Source organism: Physeter macrocephalus, chromosome 18 (assembly GCF_002837175.3).
Source record: "Physeter macrocephalus isolate SW-GA chromosome 18, ASM283717v5, whole genome shotgun sequence".
Lineage (NCBI taxonomy): Eukaryota > Metazoa > Chordata > Mammalia > Artiodactyla > Physeteridae > Physeter > Physeter macrocephalus.
In genome coordinates, this window is record NC_041231.1 from 73814394 (window position 1) to 73831964 (window position 17571).

The 17571-nt window shown below is 47.3% G+C and overlaps 1 protein-coding gene across 1 annotated transcript in view; it reads right to left on the minus strand.

Moving 5' to 3' along the window:
• Positions 1-17571, minus strand: part of KIF6 (kinesin family member 6) — a 419927-nt gene that overhangs the window by 73327 nt on the left and 329029 nt on the right. The window contains exons 14-15 of the mRNA XM_028479658.1: positions 6772-6880; positions 473-528 (exon numbers count right to left, since the gene is read on the minus strand). Of these exons, the coding sequence (XP_028335459.1) occupies positions 473-528; positions 6772-6880 (165 nt within the window). The remainder of the gene's footprint in view (positions 1-472; positions 529-6771; positions 6881-17571) is intronic.

The window sequence follows — 17571 nt, forward strand, 5'->3', positions numbered from 1 at the left end:
AGCCTGTGCCCTGGGAAGGCACAGTGACTCATTCTTTCCTCTCATCCTCCAGGCGGCTTACTGAAATGGTGCTGAAAATTGCGCACCTGGGCCAAAAACAATAAGTATAAGCTCTGGGAGGTGTAAAAGTGTTCCATGGCACTTGAAAATGAGAAATGTCGCTATAATTGTACAGTTATGACCAGTTGGGCTATTGCTGGAAAACACCAGGAAAAGCAAAACTTTCTCATTCGGATGCTAGAGCTCAAGGCTGTATGAGGATGAAAAGTTCAAGTTCTAGACAAAAGAAAGTGCTTTTCCTGATGGATGGTAGGAGAGATGACAAACTTCCAAGGAGAGGTGCTCTCAAAGCAGCTTCCTTGGCAGGGACCTCCTGAAACTCATCCTTACAGCTATTTGGAAGCACATCATGACCTGATTTTTACCAGGAAAATGGCCTGTGAAAGAGGCTCACAGAATAGCATCTGCTTACCAATTTTACTTCTTGCTTCATTTATACTTTCTCCCAGGGCCTTTGCTTCAGAAAATCTGGAGGAAAAAAGAAAGAAATGAGAGCTTAACCTTTTCTGTTCATCCTAAATTATGTTTTAAACATAGGAGCTTTCTGAGACATCTCTAAAATATTATAAAGCTTTATCAAAAGACATAAAAGAAAATTTAAATGAATGAAATATATTAGGCTTAAAAGTAGAGATAAAATTTGTATTAATTACTGGTATCGTGAATTTTTACTCCTCTCTCCAGCATGGAACTTCATTCTCATAGTCTTTAATTTATGTAGATTTATCAAATCTACTTTTGATTTCTAGTATTTTATGATACAAGGGAACCAGAGTAAAGCACGGCTGTAAGCCTTCTGTACTGTGCTCTATTAATCACAGTGCCAAGATCTTAGAGTCAAAGAATATTTAAAGGACATTTTTTTTTTCTTATCCTTTTTTTTTTTCTGACCAGCAGACTATGGCTGGTCATGATGCGGATCCATCCCATCACCAGTTTCTGTAAATCAAGTAGTATGGGACACAACCATACCGATTCGTTTGTTTATTGTCTAAGGCTGTTCTGCAGCCTTCTAAGGCTTCTTCTGCAGTCTGTTCCTTAGATGTTGGTAATGGTCAGGGTTCAGTCTTAGACCCTCTCCTCAAGCTACCTCTTGTCTCTGAGCATTCCGTTCGCTCCACTCTAGGCAGTGCCTTCATCGGTCACCTCTACGGACACCTCTCAGATCTCCATCTCGGCCCTGCTTTATTTCCTGACTCACTATCCAATTGCCCATTTGATGCCCTGCAGATAATTAAAACCCATGGGATCTAGAGCAGAACTGATGCCCTTCCCTGAAGACCTCCCTGCCTTCCTCCCATCCTTTCTCCTCTCGCTGCACCGCACCCACTCACCCAGCTGCTCATGCCAGTAACCTGCACACCATCCTCTGCCCTGCTCTCCATTAGATCCTTCACTCAGCCCTGGAGTCTCGCCCATTCTACGTCCTCAGTACCTATCCTGACGTCCCACTGAGCTTCACCCTACTCCACCTGCCTTGGGAAGAAGCTCTCCCCCAGACCACTTCAACGACTGCTTGCTCAGCTCCCTGCATTCACGCTGCCTGCCTTTGGGCTATTTCCTACCTTTCAGTCTTTCCTGTCTTCTGGTCTAGGGTGATTAACTTAATATGTTGATTATTCATAGAGTGAACAAACATCCAATTTTCTCCCCCATCAGAGAGAAAGACCGTATGTCTGTATAGTCTGTATCTATGCCCTTTCTTTCCTCTGTTGACTTGTCCCTGACATGGTACTTTGGCTGCCTCTGTTATATCGTGATGAAGATCCACCTTTCATTTCCTTTACACTTTTAAAATATACCGACATAGAAAATTTCATCCCATTTCCCCATCAAGATGGCTGCCCTCTTGTCTCCCATTGAGCGGGAGACAATGAAAACATTGTTTTCCTGACTCTCAGGGAGCCGCTGCTGCATTCACCTACTTCTAGGAAGCAGTTCTCATGCAGTTTTCTTGGCTGCTAAGATTTCTCAAAGTCAATTTCAAATTGTCATTCTCAAGCCAAAAAGCAGTGTTTTTGAGTACCATTTTTGTGGCCAGCACTGTTTTAAAAAACTGTGGGAGGCTTAGAAGATTCTAATCTAATCTCTGCTCTCAGAGTTCATAATTCTTGCTCAGGAGACAAGGTGTAAATACAAAAAACAAATGGCAAAATAATAAAGGTTAAAACTGGAGTCTAATAGGAACCAGGGAACTCCTATTTGTCATGGACGTTATTTCCAGATGGTGCCACGAGATTTCTCGCCACTCGTGGTCCAGTTTTCCCGTTGGCGTTAGATTGCTGTTCTATTCTCTATCTGAAGGATCCAACTGAGTGAAGGGGTGCTTTTCTTGGTTTAGTTCACATTATCAACGCCTTCGTTTCCAATTGCGGCTAATCTCCCCATTTATTTATTCTTTTGTTACTTAATGGGACTCAGTGACAGGGGATTCAGTTTGCATGAAAGATCTGCCACAAAAGAAAGTTAGCTGTGTGGTGCCTGGGCACTGGAATTTGCCAAGCATGCGGTTTTCAGCCTCTCCTCATATTATTATATACTATGAGGATGAGTCATGCCTGAAAAATGTAGTGATTTTCAACTGCACTTCTACTGGAATTGTCTTCTATTGAAAAATCCGGCTTAAGAACTGGCTCACGTGCTGTAGTTCACCGAAGGGTAAATATCCCATTAATGTGCCAACGTCTTGTTTCTGTTGTCACAGGCAGGCAGCACAACTTTCCCCAGACTGGGGGCAGAGCTGAGATGCGCTAGAAGTTCCCTGTGGGGTTGCAAAGGGTGCCGGCAAGAAGGGGAAGAAATCGCTCCTACTAAGTAACACTGATGTCTGAGCCGTTGATGGTCCCCTCCTGCATCTCTGCATCAGCCTTGCACTCTGAGGGAGCTGAGGGAATTGAAAGGGATCTGGGCCACAAATAGTCCTTATATTTGAGCTTAGAAGCTACTTGCCATTGGCTAACAAGGCTGAGCTGCACCAAGGTTCGTGTGTGGGGTCCTAAGCCCCTCTTTCGTGGACTTTTCCAACAGGACGGCTCAGGATGCCTCAGGACCTGAGGCATCGGATGGCAGAGTTATTTGACGTGAGAAGCAGGGAATAAAGTGAGAGGCCAGGCCCGTGGGTCTTGGTGGCTTAGGATTACCAGAAAGGTAAGACTTTCTAAGAGGAAGTCTGCTAGAAGTAGGGTTAGGGAACAGCAATTTAATGCCACCCTGAGGAACACCCCTCTGGCACATCTGTATCCCCAGGACCGGTCAGACCTCCCACAGATGGTCCACGTGGTACTCCTGGTCACTAGAGGGAATGGGAGCAAATCTGTGGAAGGGATCAGGGTTACTGTAGACTGTTTCCTAAAGGGAGGCATGGAAGTCATGCTTTATTTTGATGTCTGCTATGGGAGCACTGGTTGTAGTTATTTGTTTTCATATAAAAACATTTCTCTTTGTCCTCTGCCATCGCAGTTATGAGCATGTAATACCTGATAACTGAATACCCTCCGTGAATGCAAAAAAGGTTCCAATCCTGAGCAAAGAGTAGGTCATGGCTTACCCTCCCCAGTACCAAATAGTCCTTTAATAATTGGTAACATTGAACAGATGTAGACATTTTAAAAATGTGGGCTGGCCTCCTAACTTTTCATTTGATTTTAAAAGACTGATTTACTGCTGGGAAAACCTCTTCTCAGAGGAGAGCTTTGTGTGAATTTCATTAATTCCTTTGCTTTATGGCCACAAGGAAGATGGGACCACCATTATTACCAGCCCATCCTGTGTGATTTAGATGTATTTGAACCCAAAAGCACATCTGTCCCGTGGGCTATCAGAACTCTACTATTCTACTAGAGTTAAGTGAGCTCTGTGTTGGAAGCCTACAACATCCTCATCCCTGCCATCCCCTCAACCCATCCCCCGCTGGAAAAAGACCTAAACTCAAGGGTACAAGCCCGAGCCTGGAGCCATGCCAATCTAGAAAAAGGAAGACAAATTATTATGTTCTTCCTAAGCCAGTGGTTCTTCAACCTGAATGTGCAGAGGAGTCGCCTGGTAACTGGTTTAACCTGTGGAGTTTTGAGGCTTTCCTGCAGAGGTTCTGGGTCTCAAGGTCTCTGGACAAGGTCTCTGTCTGGCCAGTGGTTTTCAAACCTGGTGGCATGTTGGAATCCTGAAACAAATGGATGCTCAGGCTCTACCTAATTCAGTGAGAATATCTGGGGAGTCAGGCCCAGACTCTGGTAGCTTTTACAAGCTCCATGGGTCATTTTACTGTGAAGCAAGGGTTACGAGGTGCCCGTATAAGCTATGAAGCCTGAGGTGCGGACACAGCTGAGAGTTCCTCGGAAGTCACTGGACGAGGCAGCTGTCATCCAGCTTCATATGCTTGTCTCCAGACGAACAAGGTGTCCTGCTTCAACACGTCCAACTGACTCTGCTGATCTTCCATGTATTTTACATGGCCTGCACCAGGGAGAAGCGTTGGGAAGTTTGTGAAACCCCTGGATTCACAGGCTAAAGTTTCTGTGGATGTGCATATTCCATTTCTCTGGGGACAGAGTCTTCAGCTTTCCCTAGATTCACTTTATCTTCTCCCCACCCCTTGTTTTATTCACCTATCACTCATATCCCATGTTGGGCTCCCATTCTGCTCCCCTCAGAGGCAGCCATTCTTACGGTCAAAGTAGGTTAAAGTATACTTTTTTGTTCAGCTGTTTTTGTTTGCTTTGTGTGTATCTGTTTATAATTTACATAATTTGCATAAATTACACAATTTACATAAATTGCACTGTCCTTGTTGGTATGTGTGCATTAATCCATCTCCCACCTGCCACATCTGACTCCCCAACATGCAGCCTGCACAGAGAGCTCCCCAGCATTCTACCTCTTGACTTCCCCAGGGATGATGCCCACAAGGTCTCCAATGCTCATCGGCCACAAACAGAGCTGCTGTGAACATCCTCATGTATGTCCCCTCCTGAATCCATGAGAACCTCTCGGGAGACACAGTCGGCCCTCTGGATCTGTGGGCGGAACCTGTGGATTTGGATGCCCGACTGTACTACCCATTTTACATAAGGGACTTGAGCCTGAGCCAATTTTGGTATCTATGGGAGTCCTGAAACCAATCCCCATAGATACTGAGGCATGATGGCTGTAAACCCAGGAGGGGAACTGCTGGGTCACAGCGGGTGCAGACACCTCTTTGGTTAGGAGGGCTGCTCCGGCCTTCACTGAATTCCTAAAGTGATCTGGGATCCACGCCCCCCAAGTGCAAACGTCACTGGTCAACGGGCCGGGCTGGGCCCTCAGTGCTGCTTGCCTTTCCTTTTTCTTTTTCCCCACTTCTCCTTCCACTTCGAAATGTATCAGCGTCAGCCCATCTTGCTGTGTTTTTCTGTTCAGGCTTCCTTCCAGGCTCCCCTCCCTCTGACATTCCCTACCACCGGCTCCCTGGAGCCTTGCTGGGTCAGTGTTTCCCTTGTTTTTCTCCCTCTCGCTCTCTCACTCCCCCCCACTGGCTTTCTTCTGCCTGAGGCCTTCAATCTTGCCCAACTCTCTCCCCTTCTGAAACCAACTTCCCTTCTCCTCAGGCCACTTCCCTTTTTCTTTTACAAATGTCTCCCACCTCTCACGGGCTTTCTGAACACATTGCTCACCCTCCTTTGCTCAATTCCTTCTCACTTGCCCCTTCGCTCCCAGCACCCAACCCGTGCTCTTCCAGCTGCCAGCTCCCCATGCACTTGCCTGCTGCCTCCTGCTTGTTTCTTTGGAGCATCTGACACCCCCGACAACACGCTTCTGGGAGCCGTCTCCCCTCTTGGCTCTCGGGCAGGTCTCTCCTGCTGGCTCTTCCCCTCTTCTCAGTCTCCCTCATGGCCTCCTCCCTACCCCCCACCCCTTTTCTTGAAAGCTTTCCCTGTGGTTCTACCCTCCAGGCCCTTGTACTTCCACATGTTTTCCTGAGAGAGCTCATCCCCTTCTCATGCTTCCTTGAAACATTTATAAACATATGACTCTCAAACCTGGATCTCATTTTAATTCAACAAATAGTTTTTGCAAATGTACTGTGTGCTGAGATGCAGAGTCATATGTGACATATGAGAGTTCGCAGTCTAGACCTCTAGTTTTTGAACTCTAGAGCCACACGTCCAGTTTGAGGACATGAGTCGAATTCATGGATTAGTTGAAACAAATGATGTACCTCTAAGTTTTTTCTAAAGGGTCCAGAACACAGGCTTGCTGGACAACCTGTCAGCAGATGGTGGGTGTAGCCTGCTCTGCTTCCGGCCTGGGGAACACACCAGAGGTGTCCGGGTCACAGGATGTGCATGTGAATACTTCCTTTGACCAAGAAGTACAGGATGGCTTTCCTAAGCAGCCGGAGGGCCTAGAGTTCTAAGATGTATCATTTGGTCTGTAGACACGTTTTTCCTTTGCCTTTGGAGCAGTGAAATAGCAATAGAGTCCCAGGCTGATGAGAATTAATGTGAGAAGTGAGACTTGTATACAAAGTGCTGTCAGTCACAGCCCTGCTCTAATATTGCTTACCCAGCGGTACTGGGATGATGAGGCTTAACGTATGGGAGAGAAGTGTACCAGGCTGGATGTCATTCAACGTGAAACTGCACACACCTTGTGCCTTTCTTTCAGAAATCACGTTTTCTCTAGGCTGGCCCAGCTAAGCTTTGGAGGACCAACTGCTCATCGCGCCAGCCTTACCTCTGCTTCAGAATCTGTTTGTTGTCTTCGATGGTGACGCTGTCAGCATGGTCCCTCTTGAAAATTTCAAAAGCCTCCTGGCGTCCTAATGACATTTCCTCTCTCATCCCTGTTTGGCGACACGGGGAAATGGCCTCAGTCAGAGCATTAGGATCCCATTAATTTCACTGTCACTTTAGTCAGACTGCAGAGCCAAAGAGGCCCACAGCAGAGAGGCTCCTGACCAGACAGGTGACCCCAGGCTCTTCCAGCTGGCCGACGCCAGCTGCCGAGGAGGCCCTTTCAGTGACACCTGCCCCACCCTGTGGGCCTGAGCCTGGGCATCCACGTGACTCATGGGGGGTGGAGTTTGGAATGTCCGCTCAGAGGAAATGAAAACCAGAGCGCCAAGCCCTGGATGTCTGGGGACATCTGCAGAAGCACTCTCTGCCATCACTCAGGGCCACATTTCTGCCCATTTTCCTGTTTTGCCCTATTTTGGTTTTCTGTGAAATTTCACCCTGAATTTCCAGGCATTTAGTTAAAAGAAGTATAATCCCAACTCAGAGATTTAGAATCTAGAAAATTCTGCCCTTAGTCTCCATAGAATGACCTCATCCTTGTTGCTTGTGTCTAGTGAGAGGCCCCAGTTCTAACTTGAGAGTTAAGTTCTCAATCACGAGATCCGCAAGCAGACTGCGGTGGAGGTTCCTGGTTCACGTCTAACTTCAACCTCCTGAGTCCCTTTAGCCACTACAGGCCAAGCCTGGGCTTATCTCCTCTGTGCGCGCCCCTGTCCCCCCTGTCCCAGAGGCTGGGCCCTGCTCAGGGGCCCAACTCTGAAACCAGAGTCAGAATGGCCAGGGCCCTGGGAGTAAGCAGATGGCATTCCTGCCCCGAAGCCCTCTTCCTCGCAGCCTCCCAGGGTGAGGCTCCAGGCAGGTGTGGGTCTGGGACTCCCATGGTGACAGCTGCATTCACAGCTGGATTTTGGATAAATCTGTGGAGTCATTTTTTTATGCCTCTGCCCTTGGTTCCCTTTCCTGTATTTTCATCCACTTAACTCTATCTTTGAAGCCCTGGCTGAGCGCTACCACCTCCATGGAGCTTTCTGTGAGGCCCAGACTAAACAAATCCTCCCTCCACTGTGTTTCTGTGACATGCACAGCCCAGTAGACACCGCCACTTCATGTGACAACCCTTTCTCATGAAATGCATGTCTCTTAGGAGGTAGAGATAATATTTTTTGTGAGTCCCCAGTGTCTTGCGCTCAATGTCTGCCGTTTAGAAGGTGCTCAACTTATGTCTGTTAAGTGAATTGGGTCAGGAATGAACCAGGAGTGATGAGGAGCCTTGCCCTCGTTGCCATGGGAACACAGTCCAGGGCCAGAGGGACTCGCTCTGAGACCTAGGGTTCCAGAGGTGCGTTCACGTGGGCCACATACCACATCTTTTGCCTGGAAAAACCTGCAGAGTCCCATCACCCAGCCCCGGTGTAAGGAAGTGGACCAGCCCATCTGACACCAATTTAATGCTTACTGTCGATAAAAATAGCACCATGAAGAATGTCTGAATGGTGAGGCACACACAAAGACACCCCACCCTTTTCCAATCAGAAGCAAATGGGCACATCTCAGTTCTGTCTCCACATCTGCCCGGCACACTCCCGAGTCGGGTGGGCCTGGGAAGGGGTTTGGGCGACGTTCAGAGAGATGAGCCCTGATACGCGAGAGACATTAGCCAGAGAGTGCTTTGGCCCAGCAGAGCCCACCAGGAGCCAAAGGGTTCATTCCACACCTTCTCCTCACCCTAGGCCATGCCCAGCTCTGACAATGTATGCCTTTTATTGTGTCATTTTTATGATTTATCATTTTTATGATTTGTTTTAACCACAGAGGGTAGAGGAATGAGTCTCTCTGGACTAGGGCTGGGGGAGAGGGAAGCTCCACCAAGACTACACTGGAATCCGCCTGCCTGTGGGACCCCCAGATGGCTTCCCACACAGGAGGTGATGAGAGGGCTTCCACCAACCCAGAGGCGGCAAGGGTGGAGGTAGGGTGGAGGGCTGTCCAGAAGGCTGCAGCGAAGAAGAAGCGTTCATGGCCTTTACTCTCCCAGGCTCTGCTTTCTTTTAGAGCTGACAGCCCAAGGTGACAGCTGGGTGGAGAGGCCGGGGCGAGGTTTCCCAGCACCCATGGTACCGATATGGCAGTAGTCCCGGAAGAACTTACAATCAGCTGAAAACCCCACGGGGCCTTCCCTAAGGTGTGGGGGTTCCGGGCAGCAGGAGCAGAAAGGACAGGGGGCACACAGAGGAGATAAGCCCAGGAGGGTAGTTCGGGAGCATTCTGCAGAGAATTTTGAAGGTCGCGCTAAGAAATTTGGGGCCAGCACCGTGACATATTATACACAAATCACCAACTTTAAAGGATTAAAATTTATTAAAGTACACATTATGGGATAGTTACACTGGAAGTATTTGATATTTTTGGTGATTTAAAAGGCACCTGGGGTCCTGCAGTGCCATGGACTTAACGTCAGGAACAAGGGATTGGCTTTCCTCCTGCTACAGTGGAGGAAGATTCTGGCATTGGTGTTCTTTGACGGTGATGACCTCAGGTGAATGGACATGAGCGTGACGGCTGTAATCCCAGCAGCTCGCATCCTAAGTGTCTGCTCAGGCAGGTCAAGGTGAGGTGGTGAGGATGCCCATAGACTGAAGGCCAAGAGGCACAGCCAGGCCTGGAAGCCTACTGGGGCTTCACAGCTGCCACATGGAGGGTGAGGCTGGGTCCACAGGGAGGGGCATGTGGAAGGGACCCCACAGGCCGCTGCGGTGCGTGACCCCGGCTCCACCTCCGTCCCACTCTTGTCCATCCCCGTTCTGCTGGCTCAGAGCCCACATCCAGCCCCTTTTGGACTGTGCTAAGAGACCAGTTCTCACTCCAGTTTGGGGCCAGCCACCAAGCTAATCAGCAGCTTTTTATTTACTGGCGAGATATCTCCACCTCCCTTTCCCTCTCAGGGTTTGCAAAACAGCTCTTTCTCGTCTGGCGAGCTCTTGCCCCTAAGCACACATCGTGCACTAAACAGAGCAGGAGCCGTGAAGCATGCGGTGACTGAGGGCTCACTTCGCTATGAGATTATCATCGATTTATTTATTCTCTCGATAAGTATTTATTCATCTTGTTCATTCACGTGCTAGGCATGTGACAGAGATAAACTTGAACGAGAAGATTACAGCATGATCCTTGCCCTTAAAGAGTGCAAAATCTAGTAAGGAAGAAAGAAAAGTGAACAAATAATTACAAAGAAGCTGCTGCTCGCTGTAAGGCAGGTGTGTTGTCCAGTGCTGGGCGGCGGGGAGGGAGGGAGGGCCAGCTCTGTCAGGGAGTGTGTGAAGGGTCCTGAAGATGAAGCGGCACTTGCGAGATGGAGAAGTGGAAGAGATCCCAGGTGGAGCGGTTGGTCGGAGGAGTGTGGATTAACAGGGCAACTGGATTAATAGGCGCGGTTCTTCCACCTGATAAGAATGACCTTTGGGTGACTCAGAAATGAATTTTTTGCATACCTGACACTAAGCATGGTGCCAAGTGCTTTCTTACATATTATTCCAGTTAAACTTGTTCGTGATCCCTGGTCATAATTTCATTTTACAGAGGAGGAAACTGGGGCTCACTTAAAGAAATGGTTATAAAGGGGTAAAAAATTGCCCAGCTTTCAGAGGAAGGTAGACCCGCTTTTAGACCAGTTTTTCCAGGGAAAAGTATGCCTGATAGAGGAAGCAGGTCGTGGGCCTCCAAATGACCTGGTAGAAATAGATTTACCCACGAGATTGTTCTCTTATTAGCGCCTATCTTGTCTAAAACTTTTAAGTCTTTTTTTACAGGATCACAGAAAAAACAGAACCATGAGTTTTGGTCACTGTTTGCATAGTTCACTTCATATGTCGATATGTTCTGTTAGTGTTTCTAGAATTTGTAAGCTCCATGAGGGCAGGGATTTTTGTCAGTTTGGTTTGCTGCAGTCTTGCTAGCACCTGGATAGTACCTGACACACAGGTGGAACTCAATCAAATATCTTTTGAATGAATGAATGAACGAATGAATGTATGTTTTAGATACTTAGCGTTGTTCCTTTTAGGACAGTGCACTGTGACGCGATGGCAGAGGAGAGGCACGCACCCACTGCTCTCTCTCTCTCCACCATCACGCTATGGGGTGGGTTCATCCCCTGTACGGTGTGATTTTAGAAACCCAACACCATCTTCTCCCCACTACATGTTACCACTGGAGGTGAATTTCAACTCCAAGAAGCTTTTATAAAAAGGCAAATACTCTTGAAGGCATCTATTTTAGGGCTAGCAAAGAAAAACTCCATGATTTCTTGACAATTAGCTAAGAGGTCCTGCAAAGATGAGACATAAGATGGTGTCTCAGGCTGGTGCCAGAATCAGGGGGATCTGAGCTTGCAAGGGAAGATTGATGTACTGTGCCTTCTTCCCAACTTTGCTTAGTCTGTCAAACTCAGAGGCTCATCACCTTTGGCTCTCAGGAGTTCTGATTTGCCATGCCCATTTCTAGTTCTCAGTTGTTTCCTTTTAGTGAATTTCAGTCATAGGTCCCAGTGTTAAATCCCAGAAAATATGGATGACTCAGAGAAGCCTGCTGGCTTGCTGAATCACAGGACTGTTTAAAACCTAAAGGAAAGTAAATAAAATATCACAGGGTAGTATAAAATTTCAAACAAAACAAAGCAAAAAACAAAACCCCAAAAAAACCCTAAAGGAGAGGAGTTTCTCAATCTCAGCACCAAAATAGGACATTACAATTCTGGGTTGTGAGTTGGATGGAAAATATTTCCAAGTCCTGAAGGTACAATCTCTTCTGGATTTTGATACCTATTAAAGAGCACTTAGATAGAAACGGCAGTCAATGAGGTACCCTCAAAATTAGCCTTGGAGTTGGGTTTCTGGAAATGATAGGCACCCAAATTTCTTAGGTACTGGTCCCTTACACATTTCTTAATGCTCCCTTTTTTTTTTTGCCATCCTGAAATTTAGTTCCTTATTTTTCTAAAGAATACAAATCAGTACTTTTGGAAGTCCTCCCTGCCCCCAACACAGGGCCCCATGGAAACCAAATGGAAAGAAAAAACAACGGAAATGGAGAGTTTATGCTGCTGCCGTTGGGCCTGCTGTCTGATTTCCTTTAGTCTGGGGCTCGTGGGCCAGAGCTCATTTTCCTGGCTGCCCCCAAACAACCTACTACTGCTTAAGCTATTGCTTAAAAATTGACAGGAATAAAATGATGGAGAGTTGTGTTATTCAAGCTGAAAAATGATTTGCTAATCAGAGCCAAAAATATATTTTCCTTGGGAAAGACATTTATTCATGTGGTGCCTCACTTCCTTCTGACTGAAGAAGGAAAGAGAGAAAAGAAGACCAACAGGGAATGAAGAAAAGTGAGAGATGGGGTGGATTCCAAGGGGAGAGGGGGTGTGAACCCACCTTTTGGGACTAAAACCATGAGAAGACTCAGAGCTGGGAAGGGACATTCAGGGCTCAGGTAGGGAGAAGGCTGGATGAAGGAGATGATTACACTCTCTGTGGCTTGGTAGCAGAAGCTTTCGAAACCAAAGATAAGGGAATGGCTTTGATATAGTGTTATGATGAATACCTACAATATGTAGACCACGGAAGTGCATACAGGAATGAGAAGCAACAGGTAGGGATAGAGTGTGTTTTTTTGGTATCTGATATAAGTTCTATATGCACTGAAATTTCTCAGTAAGTGTTGACTTAGGTGAAATATACAAAAATATCCTCACACAAATAGCCAGAAGAGAATTCCATCCTCTAGTGTGTGGAGAAGTTAGAATGAATGGACCAACGGGAGGGAAAGGAATAAAGACTTTAGCTGACAGGAAGGGATAACTGATCAAGGTGGCATGAAACATATAGGTCAGGAGGGATAGGAGGACCAAGGGAAGGGTCAGTGGTCCAGCATTCTTGGGAATGGTGCTTGGAACGAGGATGTCCGCAGGGCCATAAGAGAGGAAGTGATGGCCTCAGGCTGAAACTCGGGTGAAGGACAAGTCAGCAGATTCTAGCATGGAGAGCAAAGGGTCCTTTGATGCTGGACTGAATGAACTCATGAGATCGGGAGGTGCTGAAGGATGGACCATCTCCCAGAAAGATTAGAAAGGACATCTGAGATACTGTCTTCAGTGTCCTCCCCACCCCATTTGTGGGGTCGATGCTGTCATCTAGGAAGGAGGAGGTTTTTGAAAGTTACATGAAAGACAGAGATGGCACATATGTAGCTCCCATGTTCCCACTTTCCTTCCTCACGCCCATGGAAGACATTGCTAACCAATCACAGCATCCTTTGCTGGGGAAACTAATTATAGCACTAGAGCTGTCAGCATAGCTCTTCAGGCAGCCTCTTCCAGTCAATCATCCCTGCCATAGAAGCTCTTCCTGTAATAGATGGCTCCCATATTACTACCCAATTAAATGACAACTGCTGTTACTTTCATCATTCCTGTGCTTTAAGGGAAAAATAGCTGCCTTCTTCCATCACCTTAGGGGCTGACATGAAGGTAATTTTCCCCAGGGAGCAGCATCAATGCCCCGAATCACTGAGAGTGGCCGTCTGGGAAGAGATGCTGAGGAGCGCTCTATTCATGTCTCTCCACTGCCGGGGTGGTGGAGGTCACCACAGGAAGAAGTGCCATGTGCCATGGCTCTGTTTACTTTAAGGGCCAGGAGCAGCTCATCTACAATTTGTGGAGCTGCTGGGTGGGTACAGCAGGGTATGGAATCAGAGGATGAAGGGAAGACAGAACCACTTAGCCACGGCCAAAGTGACTGCAGATGTGAAGACCATAGACTAGATCTTTGGGGGGTGACCAAGGACACTTGCCCAACCTGCTTCTCCCTTTTGATTGACAACTTCTGGAATGGGTTGGTGCCCCAAAGGCCTTGGGGTCAAAAGCCTATGTTCAAACCAGGTGATACCACCTGGGCTAAAGTCCTCAGATTAGGACTTGCCTTGGAGTTTCCTAAATTGCCGCATGAAAGATGTCAAAGGAGAACCTTTAATTAGTAGATTCTTAGGGCTGGCTTGGAGCAGGCTGAAGCATGGAAGGCTTGGCAGGGTCTCTAGGGAGTGGAGTGAAGGGAAGATCCAAAGTGGAAAGCCACTGAAACCTTAGGAGACCCACCCAATGGTGGCACCACATCTAAATAAATCAGATGGGTTCCTGACTCCTGGTGCCAGAAATCACACATCCCACTGGCAACCTACCAGGCCCAGCAGCACAGACCATGTGGGCTGGACGGAATGAAGGGGCAGCGCACGAGGCAGTCTGTGTTTCCTCTTTGTCTTGGTACCGGAGTTGATTCAACCTCCTGATGCAGCTGTGTCCTGGATGTGGGCCTGAGCAGGTGAAGAAAGGCCCCATGTGCCAGCCCAGTGGACAGGCTTGGAGCCCCTGAAAGAAGGGCAGCTGCTTGAACATAGTTGCCCATTTCCAGCAGTAACATAAAACCTTCAGACAACGGTCCCAAGATCATCTGCCGAAAACTGTCATTTTCCTAACCCAGCATCTCTGGGGTTTTTATTTTGTGAGTGTTCTCATTCAGGACAAAGTGCCCATGTGGGTTGCTTAGAGAGACCCGTGGATAGACACAGGTATGGAGCTGGGAGAGCAGCCTGGGTCATGTTGGCATTTCTGCGTTTTGGAGTTCACTCAGGAATCTGGAGGCCAGCAATGTTTCCACGAAATAAGACAGCATCCTGTGGCTCCTGCTGCCAGACTAACATGGACTTATGGGGTCTTTTTCATCGAATTCAACCCACAGATGTGGCAGCCCAAAAGGGCCTTGGGGTCTCATTCCATGCCCAATATTTGGACCAACCTTGGGAATCTGGGTGGAAGGACATGTGTGTTCTAGCCCTTTGTGGGTTAAAGGGCAGTTGACTGAGAGGCCCACTGAACAGAAAGGTAGCATTCCTCTTCAGCTTAGAAAGAGGCTCCAAATTCTGCGGAATCTGAAAAATACCGGATTCCTTGAGTTTGGCATGTCTTGACCACTTCCAAAGGCCATGGTTTATTAACCATGGGTTCTGTTGCCTGGTCGCCACCCTGATGAGTTTGGTTCTTGTATCAGCCTGGGCTTTGGGGACAGTGGTTAAAGCAGAGTTCACATGTCCTATTGTCTGAAATGAGGCAAGTTTTCTATGTATGCCTAAGTTAGGAATAAATTCCACTCGTCTCAAATTTATTTTGATACATTTAAAAAAGAGAATTAAAGAATTATATTCTAGCCAAGTAGCAAAATTCTCCTTCCCTGAAATGCATGTGGATTTAGATAAAATTCTGTTTCCCTGGCTTGGAAATATGTATAAGTCAAAATGGAGTTTAGATATGCTAGTGTTCATTCCTTGGGGAAAAAAAGGAAGGGGAAAATTATTTTTTGTATGTGTCTTCTATATGACAGGCACTGTTCCATAGTTCATAAATATTAACTCAGTTAATCTTTACAATAACTCTGCTGGTGGTGGTGGGGAGCTAATGTTTACTGAGAACTCTGTGCTACAGGGATTATACATGTTGTCTCATTTAATTCTCACAGTGACTCTGTCAACTAGGCAGTATTGGGCCCACTTTACAGGTAAGGTAACTGAGGTTGAAGGAGGTAAAAAGTGACCCCAACACAACAGTTAGTAAAATGGCAAAGTCAAAACTTGATCCCAGGTTTGTCTGATTCCAAAACCTTCTCTTTGCATATAGTGTTGCTAGATGGAAATCATTTGCCAAGTAGAAATGATCTCATCAGTACCAGCAAACCACTGAGGTCAGACTGATGGAGTCAGGACTCAGAGGTGATAAAGAGAAAAAAGGCAGTTTTTGGAGGGTTGTGAGCTGGCATGTGGACTGAAAACCATGAATGCATATGGCGGCTCAGAAGAGTTGGGGAGATCTTTGTGAAGGGGAAACAGGGAAGGCACCAGGTGGCTGCGAGGAGCTACTTCACCTGGGCACCTGTGGGGTGGGGTAAGGATCAGAGGTAAAGGGGGAGTTGGCTGACTTGTGGTGAAGCCTTGACTCTCTATGAGGACTTTGTTAGTTAGCCAACTATGGCTGGACCAGTTAAATAGTTATCTTTCCCTCATGTATACGGAGCTTGTGCTCAGAAGGGTCTCCACGATAAAAAGAATTTATGCACTTAAGACGGTTTTGTTGGACTGAGCAGGGGGGATACCACAGGGAAGAGAAGAGAAGGGGCAGGGTCCCGGTTCTCAGAGCGTGGACTCTGCAGAGAATAATCTCCCACCCCAAAAGAGCAACAGTCGTGAAAAAGAGGTGAAAAGGATCTAGGAGGCCATCATTTTCCCTTTGACCTCTCTGTATCCTAACTGCTTCTTTTCTGGAAAACATCTCATTGTTTAAATGAAACATCTGTTTGTTCCCTCAGGCAGTGAGTCAGTTGGTGAAGCAGACCATCTGTTAACAAGTACCGAGCATCTACGCTATCGACAGCCCTCTGCCATGGCTCGTTACAGATAAATAGAAGAGCCACCGCCCTTGGCCTTAGGATAGAAAGCAGTGGGAACATGGGAAGGTCAAAGCTTACGTTACAAAGCAGGAGAGCACCCCGAGACCGAGCACTGATGGTAACGCGGTACAGATGGTGCAGGTGGTTGCGCAGGCGCAGAGGGGCTGGTCAGACTGTAGAGGGGCTCTTGGAGGAGCGTTCCTTCTGGGGCAGGTTTTAGAGGAACCGAGGAGCAGGAGCTGGAGGAAAGGAGCTCGGCCTGGTGCAGAGCCTGACTGGGAGGACCTGGGGGTTTCCTTGGGCTGTGGGGGAATTGGGGCTCGAGGGACCACTAGGTGCAGACACCACACTCCTCACTACTTCCCTGCTTGCCCAGGGATCCCCAGGCAGAGGCTGCTGGAGTTTTCCACACCTCCTCAGGCAACTCTCCTTCCCTCACATGACTGAGGAAGAATACTGGCTTTAGCGTGTAACCTCAGTGTTCCTCCTGTCCAGTGGCTGCAAAAAGGAAACAGGATTTGGAGTGAGAAGCCGTGGGACTGAGTGCTGGCCTCACTCTAGCTGTATGACCTGGGTGGGTTCTGCCATTTAAATTGCTCCAAGTCTCAGCCTCCTCATCTATAAAGTGAAGCTAACAGAACTCCTGTCTCTTAATGTAACTGTGAAGGGGTAATGAGAGGAGGTGCCATGTAGTGCATAGCTCCCTTTTAAAACTACTGAATACTTTTTTTCTTTTTTTCTCTAACATCTTTATTGGAGTATAATTGCTTTACAATGGTGTGTTAGTTTCTGCTGTACAACAAAGTGAATCAGCTATACATGTACATATATCCCCATATCTCCTCCCTCTTGCGCCTCCCTCCCACCCTCCCTATCCCACCCCTCTAGATGGTCACAAAGCACGGAGCTGATCTCCCTCTGCTATGCAGCTGCTTCCCACTAGCTGTCTATTTTTCATTTGGTAGTGTATATATGTCCATGTCACTCTCTAACTTCGTCCCAGCTTACCCTTCCCCCTCCCTGTGTCCTTAAGTCCATTCTCTATGCCTGTGTCTTTATTGCTGTCCTGCCCCTAGGTTCTTCAGAACCATTTTTTTTTTTAGATTCCATATATATGTTAGCATACGGTATTTGTTTTTCTCTTTCTGACTTACTTCACTCTGTATGACAGACTCTAGGTCCATCCACCTCACTACAAATAACTCAATTTCGTTTCTTTTTATGGCTGAGTAATATTCCATTGTATATATGTGCCA